This window comes from Panthera pardus, unplaced genomic scaffold (assembly GCF_024362965.1).
Source record: "Panthera pardus isolate Hobbes unplaced genomic scaffold, ASM2436296v1 HiC_scaffold_20, whole genome shotgun sequence".
NCBI classification, from domain to species: domain Eukaryota; kingdom Metazoa; phylum Chordata; class Mammalia; order Carnivora; family Felidae; genus Panthera; species Panthera pardus.
In genome coordinates, this window is record NW_026526766.1 from 80,015,469 (window position 1) to 80,039,867 (window position 24,399).

At 54.4% G+C, this 24,399-nt stretch overlaps 1 protein-coding gene across 5 annotated transcripts in view; it reads left to right on the forward strand.

Annotated features, from left to right (window-relative positions):
• GSN (gelsolin) overlaps positions 1–24,399 on the forward strand; it is a 53,540-nt gene that overhangs the window by 10,902 nt on the left and 18,239 nt on the right. The window contains exons 1-4 of one of the 5 annotated variants that reach the window (XM_019453979.2): positions 3,602–3,625; positions 16,790–16,994; positions 17,706–17,860; positions 23,608–23,769. In XM_019453979.2, coding sequence (XP_019309524.2) covers positions 16,799–16,994; positions 17,706–17,860; positions 23,608–23,769 — 513 coding nt within the window. In that variant the 5' untranslated portion in view covers positions 3,602–3,625; positions 16,790–16,798. Of the gene's footprint in view, positions 1–3,601; positions 3,626–15,115; positions 15,329–15,409; positions 15,449–16,789; positions 16,995–17,705; positions 17,861–23,607; positions 23,770–24,399 lie in introns of those variants that run through there. The other 4 variants (XM_019453980.2, XM_053908246.1, XM_019453982.1 and 1 more) reach the window with 4 other exon arrangements.

A 24,399-nucleotide genomic window follows, 5' to 3' on the forward strand; every position in this document is an offset into this window, starting at 1 on the left:
ACAGGAATTCTCCCCGGAGGCTTTGGAGAGGTGAGAACATGCGGGGGCTTGGCTGCCAAGCCTCCAGCTTGTTGACCGTAAGAGGCGGACTCAAGCTGTGTGAGTCACAGGGCAGGTGGATGAGTCATCCCCACCTGGGACAGCTGGCAGGGTGGGGCCCACCTGACTATCAGATTCACTGACCCCCCCCTCCCCCCCCACCCCCCCCCCCCACCCCAGGAGGCTGCCATGCAGAGTTCTGGGCTGGAAGCAAGAGACCCACTTCATGACCCAGCTTGGGCCTCCGTTTCTCCCCCCATAAAATGGGTGTATTGGTCTCCCACCCACCCACCTAACAAGGTTGTCATGAGGACTGTAGAAGCTTATAGATGCTAACGAGCTTTGTGAACTGTGAAATGGGAAGGATCACGACTAGGGGGAAAGCCCAGCTTCCAATGCGGCAGCAGAGGCGAATTTCCAATAGCAACCGTCTGGAGAGCCTGGAAAACACCCCTCCAGCTCATGACATCACCCTTGGTGGCCAAAAGGAGAAGGGGCTGAATGACTCCAGGGTTTACTCATCTGCTGTGACCCAGCTGGCTTTGCGGGGTGGGGGTGGGGGGGCAGGGACAGTCGTCACTGCTGTTCCTCTTTCCCAGAGCTTAGATACAGTTGCCTTTTGATGGTCTCCTGAATGCTTTGTCCACGAAGCCTGGGATTGCTTGAAGGCCCGCTAGGCCCAGAGATGGGACTTGGCTCACTTCAGCTGCACCTTAAGGGTTCTGCAGACGAAGGGCCAGCCCTGAGGCTGCCCAGAAAGGAGGCTGTCTTGGTTCTGATGCTTCCGCTTTTGAAACTGAGGCCTGACAGCTGCCAAAACTGAATTGCCCCAAGTGTTCTGTCACCAAAAAGAGTGTTAGGCCATGCCAGTGCCTTTGGCAACAGTGACAGAGGGACCTGTCTCCTGCTCTCCCCACTTCTGCAGACCGTGCAGGGCCAGACCGGCTCAGGCCCAGCTGCGTACCTGTTAACTAAGAGCTTTGCTACCCTGCCCCCTTCACTGCTGTCCCCTGGCAGTGTGCCCCCGCCTCATGCCCCCTCCGCTGAACTCTGGTTCAGCCAGGGTGGCCCCAGTGACCTCCTACTTGTCAAAATGCAGTGGCACTTCTTCAGGTCTCCCTGTACCACCTCTCTGGTTACCTTCTTCTGGAAGCACTCTCTCCTTGTTGCTCCTGGGAGGCTGCTCCGCTCAGTTTATCTCCCTACTTCTCTGATCTTCTTAGTCGGGGCCCAGTTTTCCTGCATCCAATGTTCACCCGGATTCTAACCACCTTCTGGTCTTGAGTTACGCATATAGGTTCATTTGTTCATTCACTCATTCATTCAACCGTGTGTGCGTCGACAGATGCTTGGCCCGGAACTGGTGTTGGAGAATCAGCAAAGAACAAGATTTTCCCATCCCTCATGGGCCGTACCGTCTTGGGTCTGATAGTCAGCCGTTATACACGTAACAGACCCAGCCTTTCTTCAGCTGAGGAGGAAGTGACAGGGGTTATGAGAGCGCATGGAGTTGGTGGGCGTGGTGGCATTTTGTTGGGACACATGACTGAGGCCTCCCCGAGAAAGCCCAGACCTGGACAGGGGGCCGCAGGTGGCTGCGTGAGCAGGGGAGGGAGCCCCCAGGCAGAGGGAACAGTGTTTGCATGTGGAGTCGTTGAGGAACTGGAAGAAAGCCTGGCTGCAGAAGGAACTGGAGGCGAGGCAGCATCTGGGCATGCAGGCCCTCAAGGGCCAGAGTTTGGACTTTATCCTAAACCGCTGGGGCGCCACTGAAAGTTTTAAAGCAGGAGAGAGGACCTGCCCAGATTGCATGATTAGAAGGAGCCCTCGAAAGAGCTGGCTCCAGTTCCCACTCTGATGCGTCCTGAGGGTGTAATTTTTGTCTCTTCCACAGCGTGGTGTCCTGACCCTGTGCCTCAGTCAAGGCTTTGAGGCTTGTCAAAGCCTTGTGTCGGTCTGTCCTGGGAAATGTGCCCTTTTCAGCATTCTCTCTGCTCTTTGCAACTTTTCATTTACCCAGCCAACCCTTGCTGAGCTTCTGTGCTGCAGAGGGGAGGTGAATTGGACCCCACCCTGCACTTGGAGACCCAGATTTGCGGCGGCTGAGGCCCGGAGTGCACTGGGAGAAATGCCAGGGCCTCCAGGAGCCAGAGAGGGCTTCTCCTACTCTGTGCCAGGCACCGGGCTGAGGGGGCACTTGGACATTCTGGGCAAGGGAGTCGCGTGGGCAACGCCACCTGGAGCCACTGTGCCTAGGGACTAGTGAGCCGTGTAGCTGAAGCAGGAATGTGGGGCTGAGGTGGGGAGTGGCCGGAGGTGCAGGGTCTCCGTCCTCTGGATGCCAGGGAGACGTGGGCAGGTTTTGAGCTGAGGAGTGATTTGAACATTGGGATTTGAGAGCAGGTGAGAGGTGGGGAGGAGGGCAGACGGGAGGGGCAACGTCGTAAACTGGTCGGAGACAATGAGTGTCACTGGGCAAAGCCTTGTCACTCCCACGGTAAAACGCTCTTCCCCTCTTTGTCCCATGCCTTTGTTGGGTTATGTCCCTGTTGGTCGGCACTCCTGAGCCGCCGGCACCCATCTCACTGCAGCACCGAGTGTGGTTACATCCTGGGCTCCAGAGGTAACGGGTCTGAGCCTGCAAAATCACTCTGGCCCCGACTTGCTAGTCACATCTCTTAATCCCTCAGCCTCAGTTTACTCATCTGTGAGATGGGGAAAGGGGGTTGTTGAGGATTAACTGAGTGGGGAGTAAAGTTCGAAGCAAATGCCTGGTGCACGCTGATAACCTTGGTTATCTTTACTTCCCTGTCGGTTGATAACAGCCCCATCCATGTTGTAATCTGCCCCTTGGGGGTCCTGTGTGGCCACAAATCTGTAATCATCTCACCAGCATCTTTATCTTATGGCTGAGGAATTTGGGGCCCAGAGAGAGATAGTGACTCATCTAAGGTCACCCAGCCTTTCAGTGACAGGGCAAAGACCTGTTCATTTCTCCCTTTTGCAATTCTCATTTTTTTTTAATGCTGATAATTTAAAAAAAATTCCCAAGTCAACTGGAGAAGAGGCAACAATGGGATGGGCATTTGGGTGGGTAGGGGGTCTCCCAGATATTTCCAGGGAGTATCCTGACTAGAAGGGCCCTAAGAAAATCATCCAACCACCCTAGTTACGTTTGGAGAAATTGAGGCCCAGAGAGAGGTAGTGGCTTGCTCAGGGCCCCCAGAGTAGGGAGCAGAGAAGGGGTCACAAGGGCCACTGCCAGTAATCAGCAGGAGTTGGGTGGGCTCTTCTCCCTAACCCACTGCCTCTTGTTTAAGAAAGTGAATTAGAGCATGAAACAATGGTTTCCTGAGGAAGTTTTGGGTTTTAATGTGCCAATGTGTCAAGGACCATTTCCGGAACTGCGTGTGCCCATGTGATGCCTGTGGAGTTGGGCCTGGCACAGCTATTTCAGACTAAGCCACGGGGTCCTATTTATAGGCCTGCGCGATTAGGTCGATGTGGTCGGGAGAGGCTCGCCTACCCTCTGCCCGGCCCGGCGATGGCCGAGGAAGAGGCCCTTGGGGCAGACTCTGACCCATGGGTGAGTGGCAAGGGATCTGGGGTGGTCCCCGAAGCCTGCTCAGAGGAGGGGCTCCAGGTAGGCCTCAGGGGAAGTCCTACTCCTGACCCCCGTGTCAGCGGCCAGCCAGGCCCTCTGCAGAGATGACACCAGCTCTGATCCTGTTCTCCCTCCTGCCTGGGAGCAGGCCAGGACTCCTGGCACTCGGGCCCTTTCCCCAGCCATGCCCCTCGAATGTTTGCCTTGCTCTGTGTGGGTCACACCTCCCAGCCTTTGCCTTTGCTGTTCCCTCCTCCTGACTTGCCTGGTGGTTCCCAGCTCCCAAAGACAAACCTCCCTTCGTTCTTCAAGGCTCTGCACAAACGTTCCTCCTCCTTGTCTGGTTAGGCCCTGGGTGCTCCCTGCCTTGTGCTCCCACTGCCCAGAGCCATTTGAGTGACTACCCAAGTTCCTGTGTGCTCCCCACGGGGCCGGGAGGTCCTGAAACAAGGCCTGACACAGAAAGGAGAGACACGTTTGTAGCTGAGAACCTACCATGGCCTTTCACCTTATTTTTGTTGAGATGTGAACTGCATGCCAACACATGCAGGAGGTATGTTTTACAGGGGTGTAGGAGTGAGAGCAAGACTTCAGAGTTAGATAGCCCTAGATCCAGACCCTGCCCTGTACTTCCTAACTATGTGACCTGGGACTGAACCCCTCTGAGCCTTAGTTTCCCTGCCTGTAAAATGGGCATGATGCTAGCCATGGGTTTTGGGGAAGCATTACGTAAGAAAAAGCTTACAAAAACTTATCATGTTGTGGGGTCCATAATAAGCTTCTACGTGCAGTAGTAGGTGCTATTTGCAGGTGGGGAAACTGAGGCTCAGAGCAGGGAAGTGCCTTCTGTAGGGTCCCACACAAATCAGTGGCCAGTAGGAGAGACCAAGTCTTTGTGGGGTCCTGGTCTCTACCTCCACCCTGTGTTCTTCTCTCCTCCCTCTCTTAGCCTCCTGGGCTTATTCTGTTCCGCAGATCAGGGGAGGCTTTGTTTGGGGATTGTTTTTCCTAAGAAGTTTCCTCTGTGGTGCCACAGGATGACTCAGACCCCTGAGTCACCAGGAGGCTGAGGGCCAGGGAGGAGGAGGGAAACAGAGAAAGGACAGGGAAGGGGGCCCCAATTTCAGCCCTGGCTTCCCCACTGCTTGATTGACTGGGTCTGACAAGTCCCCTCTCCCGCCTGTGAAAGAAGATGCTGGGCTTTGATGAGTGGCTCCCAGTCCAGGCTAAGTCTCAGAATCCCAGGTGCCTGGGCCCCACCCTGACCTACACACCCAGAGGCTGGGCGTGGGGCCTGGGAATCCACGGGTTCTGGAGCTCCCTAAGGGATTCTGCTGCACACCTGGGCTGCAGAGGTGTTTGGGAACCTCCCTGTTCAAGGCTGTTCCCGGCTGGGCCTCAGAGAGGTTGCTTAGCCTCTGTGACCATCTGTACTCACTTTTTTGCTGCACGTTTTGGCAGAATGGTGCATAGGAAGTGCATGAGCTTTAAAAAGAACAACAACAACAGCAGCAGCAGCTTTTTGGAAGTATAATTCCTGCAAGTTGTCAAAGTAATTTACGTACACATAACTCACCTGTTCTAATGAATTCAGTGAGTTGTAGTAAATTTACAGAGCTCTGTCACCGTCACCACAATGCAGTTGGACAGTATTTTCATCACCCCTGATCATCCCTAAGTGATGCCTGTCTCCACACCCACCCCACTAGCCCACCACTGATCTCCTTTCTGTCCCTTTGAGTGCCCAGACGTGTGTGCCCCTCCAGGTTCACTCTTTCTAGCTGTGTGACCTCATGCAGATTACTGCCCTTCTCTGAGCCTTGGATTTCTCCTCCATAGGAGAGGGGATAATCCTATCCTTCTTGTAGCTTATTGTTTGAATTTCGCTAATGTGGTGGAATGTCTGATGCATCGTGTGAGCCAGGCATGTGGGGAGCCTGGCACGCAGTATACAGGGGGCAGTACAGGTACCTGGGTGTGCTTATAACAATGTTCACAAACATTGTATTGACTCACTTTGTGCCACGTGCTGGGCTTAGCATTGTTAATGCATGATCTCTTTTCATGCCCGCCACAACTCTTCCTAGGTGAGCGTTCGTATCATTTTTATTTCATAGCCAAAGTTACTGAGGCACCGACTATGGAGGTAACTTCTCTCAGTCGAATAGGCAACAGTCAGAAGGGCTGGGAGTCTGGCCTCCTTAATCATTACCCTAGAGACGGGAATCGCGGAGTGGGGGACACCATTCACGGACTTAGCGCAAGGTTTGGGGCACACACTTTCAAGGGACAGGACCTGGTGTTTCGAAAGCTGGTATGTAGAGCAGAGGGCATCAGACAACTGTGTGACCTGGTGTATGGAGCATGATGTAAGTAAGTGACATGGGACACAGCGCATGGAACGCGCATCAGGGGGCGCACGCAGGACAAGGTATGAGGACCACAGGTCTGGTATGGGGCACAGAGAACACGGTGTACAGGGTGCTGGGACATAGGGCTTGGGACGTAGCAATGGAGCAGGCTCCTGGGTCACGGAGGGACCCTTTCCGTGTCAGTGCCTGGGGCTCCAGCACGAAGCAGCAGGGGCCAATTGTGTCTTCTCACAAAGGCCTGTCTGTTTTTTGCCTCCTCCTTCCTGTCTCTTTGGATGCCAGAGAGTGGGAGTGTCCGGGAGGAGTGGGGCCCAGGGTACCCCCTACCACCCTGTGAGCTCAGACAGGGGTCAAGGCTTGGGACCAAGTCCCTGGCTCAGAAAGAGCCTGCCGGGCCCCCGCTTCTTTCAGAGGCAGCTGTGAGCACCAACGTTGGCTGGGCCAGACCCCAGTGATTTTCCTCTAAGCCACCCTCCCTCCTGCTTCCCCCTCTGGCTGCCGCTGCTGGCTGCAAGCACGTCTGCATTCCGGGGACTTAGGAGAGAGCACGCACAGCTGCTGGGGCTGAGAAGCAGATAGCCACCAGCTGCTATGGGAGGGCAAGGAGAGGCTGCAGGTGCCTGGACGGCGGCTCCAGGCTAGCACTTCCTGAGCCCCCTGGCGCCTGGCGCTCACCGCCTTATGTTGTCTGGTCTGCACAGGAGCCCCAAAAGCCCGATGAGGAGCCCGAGGCTCCGAGAGGCAAGGTCACACAGAGGCAGAGGCAGAGCTGAGGCTAGACCCCAGCTCTTCTAGAGGCCGGAAATTGGCATCTAGAGGCACGTTTAGCTGGCCCAGAGAGTGTTGCTGGAGGAGTCAGTGGGTGACGAGGCTGAAAGAGCATGGAGGGCCTGAGATGCCAAGCTTGGGGGTCCTGACTTCCAGTCTGCGCTGGAGGCCATGGAAGGGTCTTGAGTAAGCAGTGATGCAATCTCTATGGATAATGGCAGCGAGGAATCTGGTGCAGTGGTTCCCGAGGACAGATGGAGACCCTGACCTAGCACAGTCCTGGGATGTGAGGTTGGGAAGTAGGGTGTGGGGTTGTGAGGCACAGAGTGTGTAGGGTGGAGCACGTCAGCTCTGGCTTCAGCCCTCCTGTCGTGTCTTGGTGGGATGACTGTGGTTAGGCCACAGTGTCACCGAGGGTTCCCGGAGCCCCCGGAGGGACAGATGCCTGCAGGGTGATGCTGGTCACTGGGCAGGTGCCTGGATGCAGGTGAAGCCCGGAGAGAAGACAGCACCCATTCCGGAGCCCAACTGTGCCGGACATTGGGTAGTATGTGCTGAATCTTGTTTCATTCTTCCAGCTGGTTGTGATTATTTTCTGGGCCGGAAAAGGAACAAAAGCATTCCACTATTATACCTCTGCTTATGTTTAAGAGGGGAAAGTATTAAAAAAAAAAAAAACCCACAAAACTATTACAATTAAAAGGATTAGTAGCAATAAAAAATATCTTTGCATCTCTGGAAGTTCTATGGTAGGTAAAAGTTTGAGCTAAATTGCAAAGAATCTTTCATCATGCTATGGGCTTAGGAATTTTTCCATAACTGACTTTGACTAGGATCAGGTTTTGGCAAGCCTGTGAGATCATCTGACCACTCTGTACTCAAGGACATAGGCTCAGAGAGGTTGAGTCACTTGCTCAGGGTCACCAGATAATGAGTGATAGGACTGGGATCAGATGGTGACTCCAGAGCCCTCGTTCTTTCTGGTGAGGGCAGACCAGAAAAGAGGGCAGGGTGTCATGAGGAGAGACTCATGGCGGCTGGAAGGCAAGGTGGGCTCTCTAGGTGCTGGTTGGAGGCCCTCTCCTGAGATGCCTCCCCATCCCTGGCATCAGCAACCATTCTGGGTCTCCGGGCCTTGGCTGGGCCCCCCAGCCCTCTCCTGTTTTGCATGGAAGGACACAGAGGTAGAGGTCGAGGGTGGATATGCGGCCAGTGAACTGTGTGTATACAGGGCCTGGACATAGGCCGGGAGTTTGTCTTTGGATGTTATGGTTATTGAACACCTGCTGCATGCCAAGCCTGGTGCCAGGGGCTCCTTCAATCCTCCCAGACACCCTACAGGGTAGGAATCATCACCCCATTTTATAGAGGAGGAAACTGAAGCACTGAAGAAAGGCCACGTTCCCAAGTGCCCTTGTGGTGGGGATCTGGGCTGTTCAGACTCACACTGGGCATTGCCCTGTGCTCTGTTCAATACGAGTTTGTACAGTCTTCACCCTGCTGGTCATTCTTGGTGTCCTGAGCTCATGAGGGCTTGGCCTCTGCTCACGGACTCTGTCATCTCTCCTCTGCCCCACACCTGCCGCATTTGTGTTTCTTGAGAGTTCTGCCTGCAGGATGTAGACTGATACCCAGGTGGATAGGCTCGTGCTTCTTGCCTGAGCCCAGCGCGCGGAAGTCTTGGCCGTGGCTGGCTGTGCGAGGCTCAGGCACAAAGAAGGGCTTCGTTTGGAGCCTGCAGCAGAAGGGACATGTCACTACCTTCTGATGTCCTGTTGTCATTGTTCCCAGCATGATTATTAGCCTAGGGAGCTTCTAAGGTTCCTGGTGGGTCGTGGTGAAAGATCAACTTGACCCGCAGACTTGGCCAAATGCACAAACATTATTTGCCTTTGCCGTTTCTTTCAGAATCCTAGATCCCAGGGCCCGAAGGGTCCTTAGAGATGAGTTGGTTCATTTGTCACCTGAGTCCCCTTGGCTGGGTCACCACCGGGCGGCTCATTACTTCTCCAGAAGAGGAGGAAAGAAAGTGGCGTTTTTGAACATGAGTTTTATGCTGGGCATGGTCTTAGAATCTTCCACATTTATGCTCGCATTCAGTCCCCTCCACTTGCCTTTGGGAAAGGTATTTTTACCCCAATTTTATATGTAAGGAACTTCAGTCTCAGAGAGACACCTACCCATGCCACCAGCACACAATGACCAAAGCGTTTTTTAATAGCTGCCTACTGTATGCCCAACACTTCGCTCAGCCTCGAGTGTATCTTACCTTACTGAATTCTCACAGCAACCCTAGGAAGGAGGTATTATAATCCCCATTTTACAGATGAGGAAATTGAGGCCCAGAGAGCAGAAGCTACTCGCTCAAAGGCACACAGCTAGGAAGTGCTAGGTCAGGGATTCAAACCCAGATTTTCCTGGCAGGTGCTCTTTCCACAATCATGCACATGGTTTTTCTCCCTCTTGGAAAGCCCTTCCTCTGTGGAGCAGGGGGCTGCCTCCCGTGGCTTCTGCTCATTCTGGCTCTGGTTTGGGGCTCACAGGTCCTGCCTCCCCAGAGGTTTGCAGATGGAGACCGTGTCTGTGTCTTCTACTGGGCCCCATGGCTACAATGCCTGCAGTCGGGCCTTCTTTGTCCTGCTGCACATTTGTGTCTGTGCCCGGGTCTCCCCTATTGGTGGGCTGTGGAGTGCCAAAGGGGCTGGGATACAGTTTTTGTCACTGTTTACAACCCCAGCCGCTGGCCTGCCAAGCCTCCCAGGGCCAGCTCCTCCCCTGGGGAAGGGGAGACAGACTGAGAAGTGGACCCTGGCAGGAAGGGTGCTGGGCCACGGCCGTGGCCAAATCTGGCTGCTTCCAGGGCACGGGGTCAGGAAGTGGTGCGGCCAGGCCCCCTCTAAATGTCCCGTCTTGGTTCTCAGCACTAGGTGGGGTTACCTCCGGAAGCTGGAAAAGGGCCAGTGGCTTCAGTCCCTGAGATCGTTGGTCTCTTGGAGGTGGCGTCAGCCAAGCCCTACTGGCCGTCTCCCCAACAGCTGTCCACACCCGTGGTAGACTGGGCCAAGGCAGAGGTTCAGCTGGTTCTTCCAGGGAGCTCTATCCTGTCACGGGCTCAGGCTTCAGCCCTGGACCTGGGAGTCGAGAGCTGGGTTCTAGGTCTGCCCTGCCAAGTACTTGCTGTGTGACTCTGAGAAGTGACAGTCTTGTCCTTGGAGTCATTGTCTACGAAGAGGATGGACTAATGAACATGGCTGCTCACGAGTCCTTCTCTGTGTAACTCACGCCAGCATTCTGGCTCCAGAGCTCCCAACCATTCTGAACCGGGCCTCCCTATCCCTATTTACAGACCCAAGGCTCAGAGGGAAAGTAACCTTTCCCAGGTCACACAGCTCAGCTCAAGAGGCTGTCGAACCTGTAAGCTTTCTCCTGCACCGCACCCCCACACTGCTCGCACATGATGTCTCCATGCTGAACAGAGGCCTCTGTGCAAAGAAACCAGGCAGTTCAGGGAGAAGGATGCTGACTTTGCGGGGGGCTCTTCCTGTGTGTCAGGCCTCTGGGCTTCCTCGATTCTCTGTGAGCCGGGTGTTATCCTCCCATTTTATAGATAAGGAAGCTGAGGCCCTAATCACAGGAGCTGAGTTTCCCAGGTTCTGAAACGCGTGTTCTTTCAAGGCCACAGGCTCCCCACACCTCACGGAGGCCCTGCTCAGTTTCACTGGGTTTTATAACTGGCCTCTCTGTTTACTGACTATTGTCCCAATTAGCAAAATCCTGGGCCAGAGGGGTGGGTGTTCCCAGGAGGACCCAGAGAACAGCAGTGAGCCAGAAAGCAAACAAGCTCCAAGTGAGGGCTTCCCAGGAGTGGCCGGCTGCCTGAGAAATCAAGAACAACAGTGTTTGGGGTGAAGAGAAAAGAACAGGGTGGCGTCTTCCAGGCCCGGCCAAGGCCTTTTGTACACAGTGGCCGGGGGCGGAGGGCGAGGCCGCCTCCTCCAGTCTCTGGTAGCTGCCCTGGGAGGCCCAGAGAGACAGGAAGACCAGCTTGAGGTCACACAGGGAGCAGGGCCAAGCTAGTTGAGGGGGGTCTAGCGACAGGGGAGGGACATGGTTGTATAACTCCTTCCTGCGGAAGACACTGAAAAGCTGCCTACTGTGTGTGCGGCTCTGGGCAGGAACCAGGAACACCCAAGATCAAAGGTCAAAGGGACGTGTGAGTTCCAGAGGAGAGCAGGGACTAGGACATGTGCTCTCCGGACAAGTGGTGGCAGAGCCAGGCTACCTCCCGAGTCAGAGAAACCAGGCCCGACCCGAGTGTCTGTGGGTGGCAGAGTCCGTCTGCTCGGTGGCCACAGCCCGGGGGTCTTCCTAGGACTTGCCTTTGTCCTGGGTACTCATACAGGTGTGCGGGGGGCCTAGCAGGTTTTCCTGCGACCCCCTGCCCCAGCCTGGGAGGTGTGTGGGGAAGGGGGTGAGGTTGACTGCCTCAGAGATTGCTGGCTGTCGGGGCTGGCCTGGCCTTGATTGGCTTAGCTACTGCGGGGGTCACTGCCGCTCCCTGCCTAGGCTGGATGACGCCTGGAGGGTTCTGCCTCGTCTCCCCAGACAGCCCTTGGGGATTAGAGCCAGCCCAACGTGTGTTTGAGTCTTAGCGGTGCCTCTCTCCAGCTGAGTGGCCCTGAGCAAGTGACTGAAACTCGCGGAGTCTGTTTCCCCATCTGTGACATGGGAACTTCAATGCCTGTTTTCTCTGGTTGCTGTAAGGAGACTCCATATTGGACCCCGCCTGCCTTTCCTCCCTCTCTTCTCCCAGAGATGTCTGGACCCAGAGGTGAGATGGCATGCTGCCATCGGTGATGGTGGTGCCTCCTTCTGCAGCTTAGGGGCCCTGGACCGTCTGAATGAGAGGGTCCTATGGAGGTGAGCTGGTCCAATGCCCCCATTTTACAGATGGGAACACTGAGGCTCACAGATGTGTAGGTTCGGGATATGGTTGCACAGACAGTTTCCGGGAATGCTGCCGCCAGGAAGGCATCTTAGAGCATGCTGCCCCAGTGCATAGGGCATATGGAGACTTGAGGCCCAGACAGGGACAGCGACTTATGCAAAGTCATCCAAGAAGTCAGTGGCAGAAGCAGGTCTAGCACTTGGGCCTCTTCATTTTTACCTAGGGGTTTTTCTTTTGCACTGAGATCCCCCACTGTCCTGAACTCATACATCGTCTTCCAGGCGGGGAGCAGTGTGAGACCATATTGCCCCATCACAGCCCACACACATCACTGCCCTGTAGCAAGAGTTTCCAGGCTGCGGGCTCCCCAGAGGCTGGGGCCAGGGTCTCTTCACCAGGTCTCCAGTGCTGAGGACCCAGGCTCCAGAGCTGTAGGGCCTTGGTAATCAGTAACCTGGGGGCCAGGGACCCTGGGCTGGTAGTCGGTGACCCCCCTGGGGCCAAGGCCAAGCCACAGCAGCCCTCTGTGAATCACCAACTGGCCAGGTCAGGGCCACTCTTCCAGAAGGGACCGCTCAGCTGGGCCAGCTGCCAACTCACTTTCACTCTGGGGGCTGGGATGATGAGATTTCTTCTCCCTACTCTTTTGTCTTTAATGAACTGTCCAATGAGTGGGCATTACTTTAAGTATATTTTTAGTGGTATTATTTCTTTTTTAAAAGAAACAAAAACTATCATGGATACATACCTGGAAATAGTTTTAAACCCTACAGCTAGTTTTATTTTCAGGTGAGTAGATTGAGGTGTAACTTCTATACGGTAACAATTTACCCATTGTGAGTGTTTAGGAGTCCGATTTTTAGTAGATTTTTCTGTTGTGTGATCATCACCATTATCTAGGGTTGGAATGTTTTCATCACCCTTAGGTGTCCTCCCAGGCTGACTGCAGTGACCCCAGCCTCAGGCAGGCACAGTAGGATTTGCAAGTGAAAGTCTCCCCCTTGGTCTGTCCCCTTTCAAGCACACTGCCTTGACAGTTTAGTGTTTACCCTCCTTGACTTTTGAAGGATGCATGCAAAAACCACCACCCTTATAAAAAAGAGGCGAGGAGTCATACGATAGTCCTCGTACAATTTGCTTCTTTTTGTGCTTAGAGGTCTCTCTCTGCTTACTGTGTGCCTACTGTGTGCCAGACACAATCAGAGCTAGCTCATTCTTTTTTCACAGCTGCAGAGTGGTCTATTGTATGGCGGCTCCATAATTTATTTAACCAGGACATTTGGGTCCTTTCCAGTTTTCTTCGAACAATGCTTCAGTGAACATCCTTGCACGTATATTTTGGTGTTTCTCTGTAAGGAATACTGAAGGAAGTGGGACTTCTGTGGCCTTGGGTCTTTCGAATTCACAGAGCTAAATTGCTATGCAGAGAGGTGAAACCGGTTTATGCTTACATCGAGAGCATCTGGGAACTGGGGGAGGTTTATAATCCTCCAAATCCCCAGGGAGAGGGAAGAGCCCTGAATTCAGCCTCTGCAGGCCAGGGCCTGGGCACACAGCCCTGAGCACTCAGGCATCTCTCCGTGGCTCCCTGGGAGCCACACTGGGATAAGTTGCAGACTCTTGTGGGGCTCCAGGGCCCCTGTGACCCTTGCCAGCCTCTCATCTCCTCTTGTTCCCTGTGTCTCAGACTGGACCCCTACTTACTCACTGGATGTGGCCTGTGTTTGCTTGTCCTTTGCCCAGCCTGTCCCCTCCCCTAGAATGTCTTTTATTCTCAATCTGCCTCCTCCTTGCTCTTTGAGGCCTGGGGCACAAGTCCTTTTTTTTTCATGAAGTCTTCTAGCAATCCCTACAGTCTGAATTGCCTTCTCTCTGTGTGTTCCCTTAGCTCTTTATCTGACCTACAGACCCCCTTAAGTGGGAGGAAGTTGTGGGTGGTACAGGGTAAACTTTAGCCTGATTCAATAGAAACTGGGCTCCATTAGGAGCTGGGATAGGTGACCATAGCTTTGCGGGAATGGGGACAGGAGCTCCCGTTTACCTAGTTGCAGGCCAGGCCCTTTTCATACACACAGACTGATTTAATCCTCAGTAACTACTGTACCCATTTAGTAGATGAGGAGACTGAGGCATGAAGTACCTTACACACAGTAGAGGCGGGGATCAAACCCAGGTCTCCAGCTCCCCAGTTCTCTTCCTCTCGTTGCACTAGGCTATTAGGAGAGAGGAAGGGAAGAGAATCTGGAAACAGAGAAGTGGGTCCAGCAGAGTTGGGGGAGGGAAGAGAGAGGGGTTGGTGGAGGTGGGAAGCAGGCCTGCGTGAGTCAGAATAGTACTTGTCTGAACCCACTGACTGGGTGCCTCTAGCGGGACAGTGAAGGGGTGGGAAGGGAGCCTGGGAGTGGGGAAGAGACTTGAATCCTTGCCTCCCCCCCCCCCCCCCCCAGGGAGCCAATAGATAAGACCTTAAAGTGAAAAAAGAACCCTCTGGGCCCCCTCCCCAAAACCCAACAACGACAAGAACCAATAAGGGCTTGTTATTTAAGACGTGAAGGTGAGCCCTGCAAGCATCAGCCAGCCCAGAGGGGGTAGATAGAAGTGGTTGTTTCTGGGGGGCAGTGAGTGGGGTTGACGGGGAACAACTTTGTACAAATAGGTGACTGTAGGTTGTGATAAAAAGAAACACTTTTTAAAAGAAGGAAAGAAGGGCGGTCGGGCGGTCTCAAGTAGAGTAGCGTGTGCAATCTCAGGACTGGAGAGCTCTACCCAGCCCCCCGGGAGTCTTGCTTGCTCCCTGGTGCAGTGAAGGCAAGCCCCCTGCCCTCCTGCCCCCAGCTAGGCGCAGCTGCAGGCGGCCTAGGTGGGCCTCTCCCCCAGACTGCCTGGGTTCAAATCTGGGCTGTACTTTTTCCTAGTTGTGCACAAGTTGCTTGACCACCCTGCACTCGGTTTTCCCCTCTGTAAAGTGGGGCTGTTCATAGGACCTGCTCTGTAAAGGATGTTGTGAGGTGCTGGCCTTCATATGTGTGGAAAGCGTTCACAAAATAAAAGTTCCTGTCATCGTTTTACTGGAGATGTTAGGGGCAGAGAGGGGAGGGGGCTAGTGTGGGGCACACAGGAGGCCGAGCTGGGTTCCCCACCTTTGGTGCCTGCACGCACCCATGTAGTGTGCATTGCGTGGGCGCCTGCTGAATTCCCTGGGCCGGTTGCTTCGTTGCAGCCCGGGAGCAGGAGTGAAGGGGCAGCCACGCCCGGTTGGGTCGGTCCGGGTTGAATCCCTCATGTCTCCAACCGCCCGGCCAAATCCCCGCCCCTCCGGGGCCCCGCGCCCTCCCTGAGGGGCGGTCCCGGCTTGAGTGGGAAGGGCAGGCGGCTATAAAGGGTCGGTGACCGGGGGATCGCGGCTGCGGGCTGGGGTCTTCTGCCTCCGTCGCTGCCATGGCGCCGCACCACTCCGTACCTGCGCTGCTCTGCGCGCTGGTCCTGGCGCTGTGCGCGCTGTCGCCGCTGGCTCGCGCGGCCACCGCGTCGCGGGGGGCGTCCCAGGCAAGGGCGTCCCAGGCAAGGGCGTCCCAGGGGCGGGTGCCCGAGGCGCGGGTGAGTGCCCGGGGGGCCCGGGGCTCCCGGAGTAACTCTCTATTGTAAGTTCTTGCAGATACAGCGCTAGGAAAAGGGGAGTAATTCAGGTCTAGAATGGAAAAACTGTTTTGTTGCTTTGTAAGTATCTCTTGCTGCTTCTGGGGCTCCGGTGGAAGGGGGTGGGAGCCTCAGGGGGCCTGGCTGTTTCCCTCCCTAGAGGCTAACCTCACCTTGGCCGGATTTCTTGTTCCCCTCCTGATTGCTCTTTTTCCTGGTCTAATTTCTCTTTCTGTCTGCCTGATTTCTCTCCCCTCTTCTGATTTCTGATTTCATTTCAGATACCTCTTTCTTGTCTGATTTCTCTCTCCCTGTCCAGGATTTCCCCCCCTCTTTCTTGTATGATCTCACTTCTGCCTGCTTATGCTCATTCCTGTTATTTATTCTGCCTTCTCTGTTGTCTCTTCTGTCCTGTCTGGTTTCTCCTCCTCTCTCCTGTTTTCCCTTCGTGTTTCTCCACCCCTCTGCCTGAGTTCCCCCCATCTGGTTTCTCTTAGATCCGTCCTCCGGCCCGAGGTGACCTGTGCCTGCTGATTTCTGCCCTCCAGCTCCAGGCTAACCATCCTGCCTCTGCCCCATCTCTAGCCCCTGTGCATGTCTGATGTCCTTCCCCTGATCCTTGACCGCCTCCTCTCCAACAGGCTCCTGCAGACCCTGGCTGCGTCCTCTCCACCTTTTCCAAGAAATGGAATTTGGGGGTGGGACGTTGGGGGGGCAGGAGGGAGGAGGCAGACAGCGCAGGAGGCCACTTGGGCTCAGTCATCTAGGCCCTTCTTGGGAGGGTGATGGGGACATGGATGGGGTATGGGAAATCTTCCAAAGAGCAAAAGCAAAAGGCTGTGTGACCGTGGGCCACTACCCTCCCCCATTTGGGCCTCAATTTCCCTATCTGCAGAATGGGGTTGCATAATGAGCTCCCTGAGGACCCTTCTAGTTCTAGGAGCCACTGAGGTGTTGGAAGGGAACCCACTGAACCCCTGGGGACCCCCAGATTTACCCTTGCCATGTGAGGGGGTCTCCCTTTCGTTCCAGAGCTTATGCTCTTGGGGCTTACAGCAGTTCCCTGTGCCGCTTCCTAGCTGGGGGTCCTTGGCAGAGTCACTTCACCTCTCCGTGTCTCAGCTGTCCCATCCAATTGGCACTAAGAAGGGAGGGGAGAAGAGAGGTAGAGCCCTCTGTCCCTGCATCACCTGTGAGCTGAGTAGGCGAGACAGACTCTGGTCAAGGACAGGGTTTGGAGCCTAAACTCCGCCCTGTTTGCTCGCTGGCTCGCAGAGATGGGGGTAGACTCGCCTCAGGGGTGGGGAGATTCAGAGGCTCAAGTGAGATGCTCTTGGGGCTGGAAACCACCCTCCCTCGTGCCCCGGGGTCTCTCCCCACCGAGGCTCCTGCCCCCGCTCAGGCCATGCCTGTCTCTTGCAGCCCAGCAGCATGGTGGTGGAGCACCCCGAGTTCCTCAAGGCAGGGAAGGAGCCCGGCCTGCAGATCTGGCGTGTGGAGAAGTTCGACCTGGTGCCCGTGCCCCCCAACCTTTATGGAGACTTCTTCACGGGCGACGCCTATGTCATCCTGAAGACGGTGCAGCTGAGGAATGGCAACTTGCAGTATGACCTCCACTACTGGCTGGGTGAGGCCACCCCTTCCCCGTAAAGCACAGACCTTGAGGCACAGTCCCCCAGGAGGACTTAGTGACTGCTGAGCATCAGCGTGTGCCTTCCCCTTGGCTAGACATTGCGGGTCTGGAAACTCTAGAGCCCGCCTGCCCCCGTTCAGACCCCAGCTCTGCCCTTTGGCGCCACTCAGTGCCTCTGGAAAGGGCACACCCTACCTCCCGGGAGTGTCTTGAGGGTTAGACAGGTTACCGTGGCACTCAGAGCTGGGCTGACCTGGGGCCCCCGGACCCCCTCCACACTTCCCTGGTCCAGCTCCAGCCACACCCCGGTTTGCCCTGCAGAGTCAGGAGCCTGGAGCCCCTGCTCTGCTCCAGGACTCGGTAAGTTCCCCCCCATCTCCGCACCTCACTTTGTTAATCTGTGAACTGAGCCACTGCTCCCAGGCCTGACTTCATGTCTAGAGGTCTGAGAGGGAGTGCAGGGGAATGAGTGAGAGGTGAGTGTAGGAGGATGTGTCAGAGCTGAGAGGGCTCTTGGAGACTCATGGAGTCCGGCCTCCTGCCATCCCCTTATACAGATGGGTTAACTGAGGCCCAAAGAAGGTAGGGGCTTGCCCAGCTTCTACAGCCAGGCCTGGACAGTGCTGGAGGCTCAGGACTCCTCCTCCTTGGGAGGCTGGGTCCACTTTCGGGAAGCCAGGCTCATGCTGCTCTGACGCCCCCTAGGCAATGAGTGCAGCCAGGACGAGAGCGGGGCAGCTGCCATCTTCACCGTGCAGCTGGACGACTACCTGAATGGTCGAGCCGTGCAGCACCGTGAGGTCCAGGGCTTCGAGTCAGCCACTTTCCTGGGCTACTTCAAGTCTGGCCTCAAGTACAAGGTAGGTCTGGGTGCCAGGGATGGATGCACCAATGGCAGAGCTTGCTCAGGCCCATCCATCTTTCAGCCTTGCAGGTTGGGGTGGCAGACAGGTCAGAGCTCGGCTTTTGGAGTTGGCTAGCCCTGGGTTTGAATCCTGGGCCTTCCTAGCTGTGTGACCTTAGACAAATTACACTCCCTCTCTGAGCTTCTGATTTCTTATCTTAAAATGGAGAGAAGAAAATGTGTCACTTCACAGGATTGTCTTCCTAGCCCCAGCAGTGAGGGGTGGGCCATGGGTGGACATCCAGCCGCTTGCTTCCCCAGGGCAAGGCCCAGTCCTGCTCCTGCATCTCTCAGTTCGTAGGTCCTGCCAACAGAAGGCCCCATATTGGGTATCTGAAAGGGCAGCCTTGACTTCATTCCTCATTATGTTCATTAGAATCCTCTTTGACCTTGAACTCTGAGGAGTCTGAACCCACACAGCCCTTACCCCTAATCCTCGGCCAGGTGGGGCTGAGCAAAACCAAGCTAGGAGCCCTGAGAGGCTCTGCCCTACTGTGCTGTGTGACAAGCAAGCCACTTGGCCTCTCCGAGCCTCCTTTCCTCTCTGGATGCATGAGAGCCAGTGGTACCTGCCCTTCAGGCCTGGAGACAGGATTTGGTGAAGGGTGGCTGGGATATACCGTGCGCAGGGCCGGCACCTTGGAAGCGCTCAGGGAAAGGTGTGGTTTTACAAAGCCGGGGTTGTCTTCGGTCAGGATAGGGAGGGGATCACGAGCTTTGGTAGCCAGACGGGCCTTAATGTCAGAGTGCAAAAATCTTATTTTAAGGTAGGGAGGGAAACTGAGGCACAGAGCGGTTAAGCAACTGGCCCAGGGTCAACCAGCAAGTCAGTCCTAGAGGCAGGACCAGAGCCAAGATCTTCTGACTCCCAGCATTCTTTCCACTACACCAACCTGCCTCTCGTGAGCCAGGGTCTGTCATAGGGGTGAAGCCCTGTCTGTGCTGTTGATGTGCTGTGTGACCTTCGAGAAGTCATTGCCCCTGTCAGGGCCTTAGGGTCCTCTGTGCCAACTGGGTGGTATTTGGGGGTCTGAGCAGGAGTCTGCTCAGGTGAGGCGCAGGGGACTGGACAATGGGAAAGCACGCTGCGACGGAGATAGCAAAGAGTAGGGTGGGTTCTGGGAACAGGGACTCAGGCCCGGGCTGGGTGGAGCTAGGCTGGATGCCCCGGTGCCTATCCAGCGCCCCCTGTTGGCCAGTTTCTCTGTACCCACAGCTCCTCCTACTGAGCTGACCTGCTCCCCCTTCTTCCTATAGCCCTTTAGGAGGCTTTGGTACCTTAAAAAAGAGGTGAGAAGCTTGGGACCCAGACCCCAGAGCTGGAGAAGAACCAGGCCTTTTTGTAGTTCTTGGAACAGGAAGTGGAAAGAGCACTTGACCAGGAGTCAGGGAGATTGAGGTTCAGGCCCCAAGGCTACCCCCTCTAACTGCTGTGAGGCTTTGGGCCGGTCGCGTGCCTCTGGGTGTATGCTCTCGCACATTTATCAAGCCCTTGTAACAGCAGTGCCTGCTTGTTGTTGCTGTTGTGTGGACACAGCAGCTTAACTTCTGGGCAAGGTTAGCAGCTTCCGCAGCTGGTAGGCGACAGAGCTGGGATTCAGTGTAAAGCGCCCAGCACAGAACTGGCTCACAGTGGACGTTCTGGACTCCCTGGTCCCTGATCTTAGTGCAGACGGGGCCTAGGAATCTGCATGTGTGGCAAGCATCCGCTACCCTCTGGTGCGTCTTCCAGGATGTTCTTGGACCATATTCTGCCGAATGCTCTGTGGGGTGAGTTCCTGGCCCGGCCTGGATTTGGAACTTCAGTCCTGAAAGGCCCAGGCTCCTCCTGGTGGAAATGGGAGGTCCAAGGCCAGTCCTATTTGCTGCCTTCTGCAAGTCCTCCAGCTGCCCCCGCACTTGGCAGGCCCAAGCTTCCTGGCCTGGAGCCCTCATCAATTATAGATCCCTAAGGAGCAGACTTTGTTACGCAAGACTTGTTTCTGTGAAAGCCTGCTCCTCAGAACCAGTTCTGTCCTCGGGGTGTGAGAAGGGGCACGGAGGGGACAGGAGGGCCTAGAAAGGGCTGTCATATGTCATAGGCCCTGGCCCCTCTGGTTCTGCAACCCCCCTACCCTGAAAAGTATTGCAATTTTCAGAATCTGGAGATCCCCCCCTCCTCCTCCTCTGCCTCTCAGACAGAACCCTAGAGACCCCTCATGGCTGGGTGATTTGAAACCCTTTGTTCAAACAAAACCTGGGCTGGGCTGAGTCATAGAAGCCCCTGGCCCCACAGAATCAGTTGAGTCCTTCCTGGACTCCCTCCCATTTCTTAGATAAGTAACCTAGAGTTCAAGAGAGGGAGGGGACCAGCCCCAATCAGTACATTTTTCTTTGTCTTATAAACAGTTTGACGTTAAAAAAAAATGTAAATCTGTATAGCTTTTTTTTTCTTCTTCTGACTATAAGAGTAATACAAGCTTATTGAAAAATGTCAAACATTATAGAAAAGCAGGTTTTAGAAAGTATAAGTCCCCTGTGATTTTACTTTTAGAGATATACACCAAATGATGGATAATACTTTGCACTCTATGTGTGAATGAATAACCGTGTAGATTCATGTATACATAGGGAACTCTGTCTATCTATCTATCATCTATATAGCATCACTTTAACTTGGAAAGTGACTTTTAGGACCATTTATCCTGTTGAATTTTGTTCAAATAATGTGATGCCAATCTCTGCCCCACCGAATGACTAGGCCATAGAAAGCAATAATCACTTCTAAAGAGTATAGTGAAAATTTCCATCCCCTGCAGTTGTAGACCCACTAATGCCTTCCAAGATCTTGCTTTGATCTTTTTGTTAACGTTTCCAAGTCTAATTTCCTAGGATGGTAAGGTTAGAGGAGGTAATTAATCAGGAGATTCATGTCCACAGTCATGAGACATCAAGCATTCTTTTCCTTTATAAATTCACAGAGAGTTTATTTATTGTTTTTAAAATGTTTATTTTTGAGAGAGAGAGAGGAAGAGAGAACGTGAGTGGGGGAGGGGCAGAGAGAGAGGATCCCAAGTGGGCTCTCCACTGACAGCAGAGAGCCCGATGCAGGCCTCGAACTCACAAACCGTGAGATAATGACCTGAGCCAAAGTTGGATGCTTTAACTGACCGAGCCAGCCAGGTGCCCCCAAAGAGTTTATTGAAACCAAAATTTATGACCTAAAACAGCCCTTTTCCTTTTTATTTTATTATTTTTTTAACATTTATTTATTTTTGAGAGAGAGAGAGAGAGAGGGAGAGAGAGTAGGGGAAGGGTAGAGAAACAGGGAGACAGAGAATCCCGAGCAGGCTCCATGCCACCAGTGCAGAACCTACTGTGGGGCTCGAACCCACAGACTGTGAGTTCATGACCTGAGCCAAAATCAGAGTCTGGACTCGCCACACCACAGTCCTTTTCCTTTTTTAAAAAAATGTTTCTGTAAGTAAAAGGCACACTTGAACAAGTGAAATAGTTTGGAAACATAAAAAAGAATTAAGGGCCTTTCTCTTCTTCCGCGTCCCCATTTTCTTGTCTCTGAGGAATCCGTGGTAAAGGTTGGTGTGTCCTTTTAACACTTTCTGGAGAAGTTGTTCAGATCCACTGTCTCTGTGCCTCCAGCCGTACCAAGTCCTTGGGTCAGGGCTGTCCACGGACACTCAGGCGTTCCTGGGCTGGCAGACGGGCGAGGCTGGGTCCCTGGAGGACGAACTTGGGAGTAAAACCAGCACTGCCACTCACTAGCTGAGACCCTGGGCGCAGAGTTGAACCTCTTTGTGCCTCAGTTTTCTTGTCTCACCTTCTTGAAGTGGGGTAATGAGAGCCCCTACCTCAAGGGCTTATTGTGAGGATTGAATTGCATGTCTGTAAAGCAGGTGCCTCAGCCCCCCTGACATGGGCTCGCGGAGTGGCAGCCTCTGCGGTCACTACCGCGTGAATGCCGGGTTTGCATCTTTATCCTCAGCTGCCCTTCCTCACCTGCTCCCCAGCAAGAGGACCCTTGAAGCAGAGGAAGGAAAGGCTCTGTGAATCCCTCCCTGGTAGCCCTGCTCAGCCCAAGGGGATCCTCTTGAGAGGCCTCATGCTGGTACCAAGAAAGGACACCAGAGGGCGCTTCACTCACAACAACAAAACCCAGCTTGCTTCTTGAAGGCCTGTGCTCTGAGCAGTGGCTTGTTTCGGCCTCCGGTCCTGGGTGACCGTAGTTACCTTTGCTCTAAGAAAACCTGATTTGGGGTCAATAATGTTGGTATTTTAGACGTAGTCACACCTGGGTTTGAATCCCAGTTCTGACATTAACTAGCTGTGAGCTCTTGGGCAAGTCCCTTCACTTCTAGACTCTACTTTCCTCATCTGTAAGATGGGGTTGACTGACACCTTCCTCACGGAAGATGCAGGCAAGATGCCCAGCACAGGGGGCATGGCATTGTGATTTCAGACACACTTTTGATATTGCTTGCTGTGTGTAGACACAGTAAGAGCCCAGTTGAAACTCGCTCGCTTTGTCCACCTGCCCTCATGGAGTCTGTGCAGCAAGTCAGACCTCAAAGTGTCAAATCAGACACCGCAAAGGGAGGTGGTGGAGAGGGGCCACATTTCTGGCCTTAGTGGGAGCCCTTCTCACTCCACCCCGTGACACGTGCAGCCAGGCTGGGAACAGGAGGCGGAGTTTCAAGCCTTAGCATTGCCACACATGAGCTGACTGCCCTTGAGTCAGTCGCTTCACAGCTTTGGGCTTCAGTTTACCGCGAGTAAAATAGGAAGCCCTCTTCAGGACCTTCTGGACTCTGACTTGTCATCCTGGGGGTAGGGACTGCTCACGAGAAAGCCAGCGATTTTCCTTGGCATTTCCTGAGCCGAGGGCTGTTTTGACCGCTGTAGGGCAGCCTTCCTGAAGGCCCCTTCCCTGGGACTTGGTGACGACCGCAGAGGGTGGCAGAATAGGGACTTACATCCTCATTTCAGAAAGGAGAGGACTGAGGCTCAGAGAGGGATAGAGACTTACCCAGAGTCACCCAGCACTGTTGTGGCAGGGCAAGGACTTGACCCTGAGGTTGTACTTTACCCACAACTGTCTCTGAAGGCATAGCCGGGGGTTCCTTCTGTAGATGGAGGGAGAACTGGGTGTGGGTCGGGAGCCATCTTCCTGGAGAGCCTTGAAGGATGGGAAAGCTTGGGATTAGCATTTCTCAAAATGTTTTGCAGAACACTTGAGCTGTAGGCAGGATGTGGTAGAGAAGGCAGTTCTTGATTCCATAAGGTAGGAAACGCCATATAAAGCAAAAGGGAAACCTATTTATTTACCCTGGGACTTCTCAGAGCCTTTATTATGCTGATGTGCATTGTGTAAGGCAGTAAGAAGCATTCCCTGAACCCTTTCCTTGCAGAATAACCTGGAAGACCAAAGTTCCTTAGAACATCCCTTAGGAAATGCAGTTCCTCAGTGTTTTGAGAAAGGAGTGTCTGTAGCTTTTTGGTCCAGGCAAGTGACCCCCGGGGTCTTTGTTAGCAGAGTGAGTATGAGATTCAGAGGGGTGGCAGTAAGCAGAATCTGACCAGGGAATCTGCTGGAAGGCTACTGGTCGATAGGCCAGAATCTCCTTCATTTCACCCCTCTCCCCTTCCCCCATATCTGCTTCCCTGGACCCTTTGCCCTGGACTGACACTGTCTCCTTGACCCAACAGAAAGGAGGCGTGGCATCAGGATTCAAACACGTGGTGCCCAATGAGGTGGTGGTGCAGAGACTCTTCCAGGTCAAAGGGCGGCGTGTGGTCCGTGCCACCGAGGTGCCTGTGTCCTGGGAGAGCTTCAACAATGGCGACTGCTTCATCTTGGACCTGGGCAACGTGAGTCCTGCCCTGCCCTTTCCCAGGGGCCACTGAGATGCTTCTGGCCTGGCCAGGCCTGACTCTGGGGAGGTGGACGCACTGATGCGAACGCGGACAAAGACGTGGGAAGGGCAGGCCCCAGGGACATCAGCTCCTGCGTTCACACGTGTTCTGTGCGCGAGTCAGACACACCTGCAGGGACTCGAGTACAGATGTGCCCAGCACGCATAGACTCGCGTGTGTAGACCCAAGCCCACCACACACAGGCACACAGACCTCGTGCGCAGCATTCTCTAGCTTCTATTGACATGCAGGTTCCCTGACGTCTTGCGTTCCCACGCCCATTTCACGTACCTCTTAACATATGGTCACTTACAAATGCAGGCACGTGCAAAAACTGTCGGCTCTTGCCCACCAGGCCTGGGCACGCCCCGTGATGAGTGCCTACACACATCGACTTGGGTGTGTGTCACACGTGTAGTTGTACACGCACACCTGCATATGGCCACGTGTGCGGGATGCACTTACCCCAGCCCGGTTTGCAGATGTGGGATGCTGTGTACACGTTCCTGACACCTGTGTGCAGTCAGACCTGCAAGTGGGCGTGGCCAGACATTCTACCCCAACCTCCTAGGTACACGTGCTGTA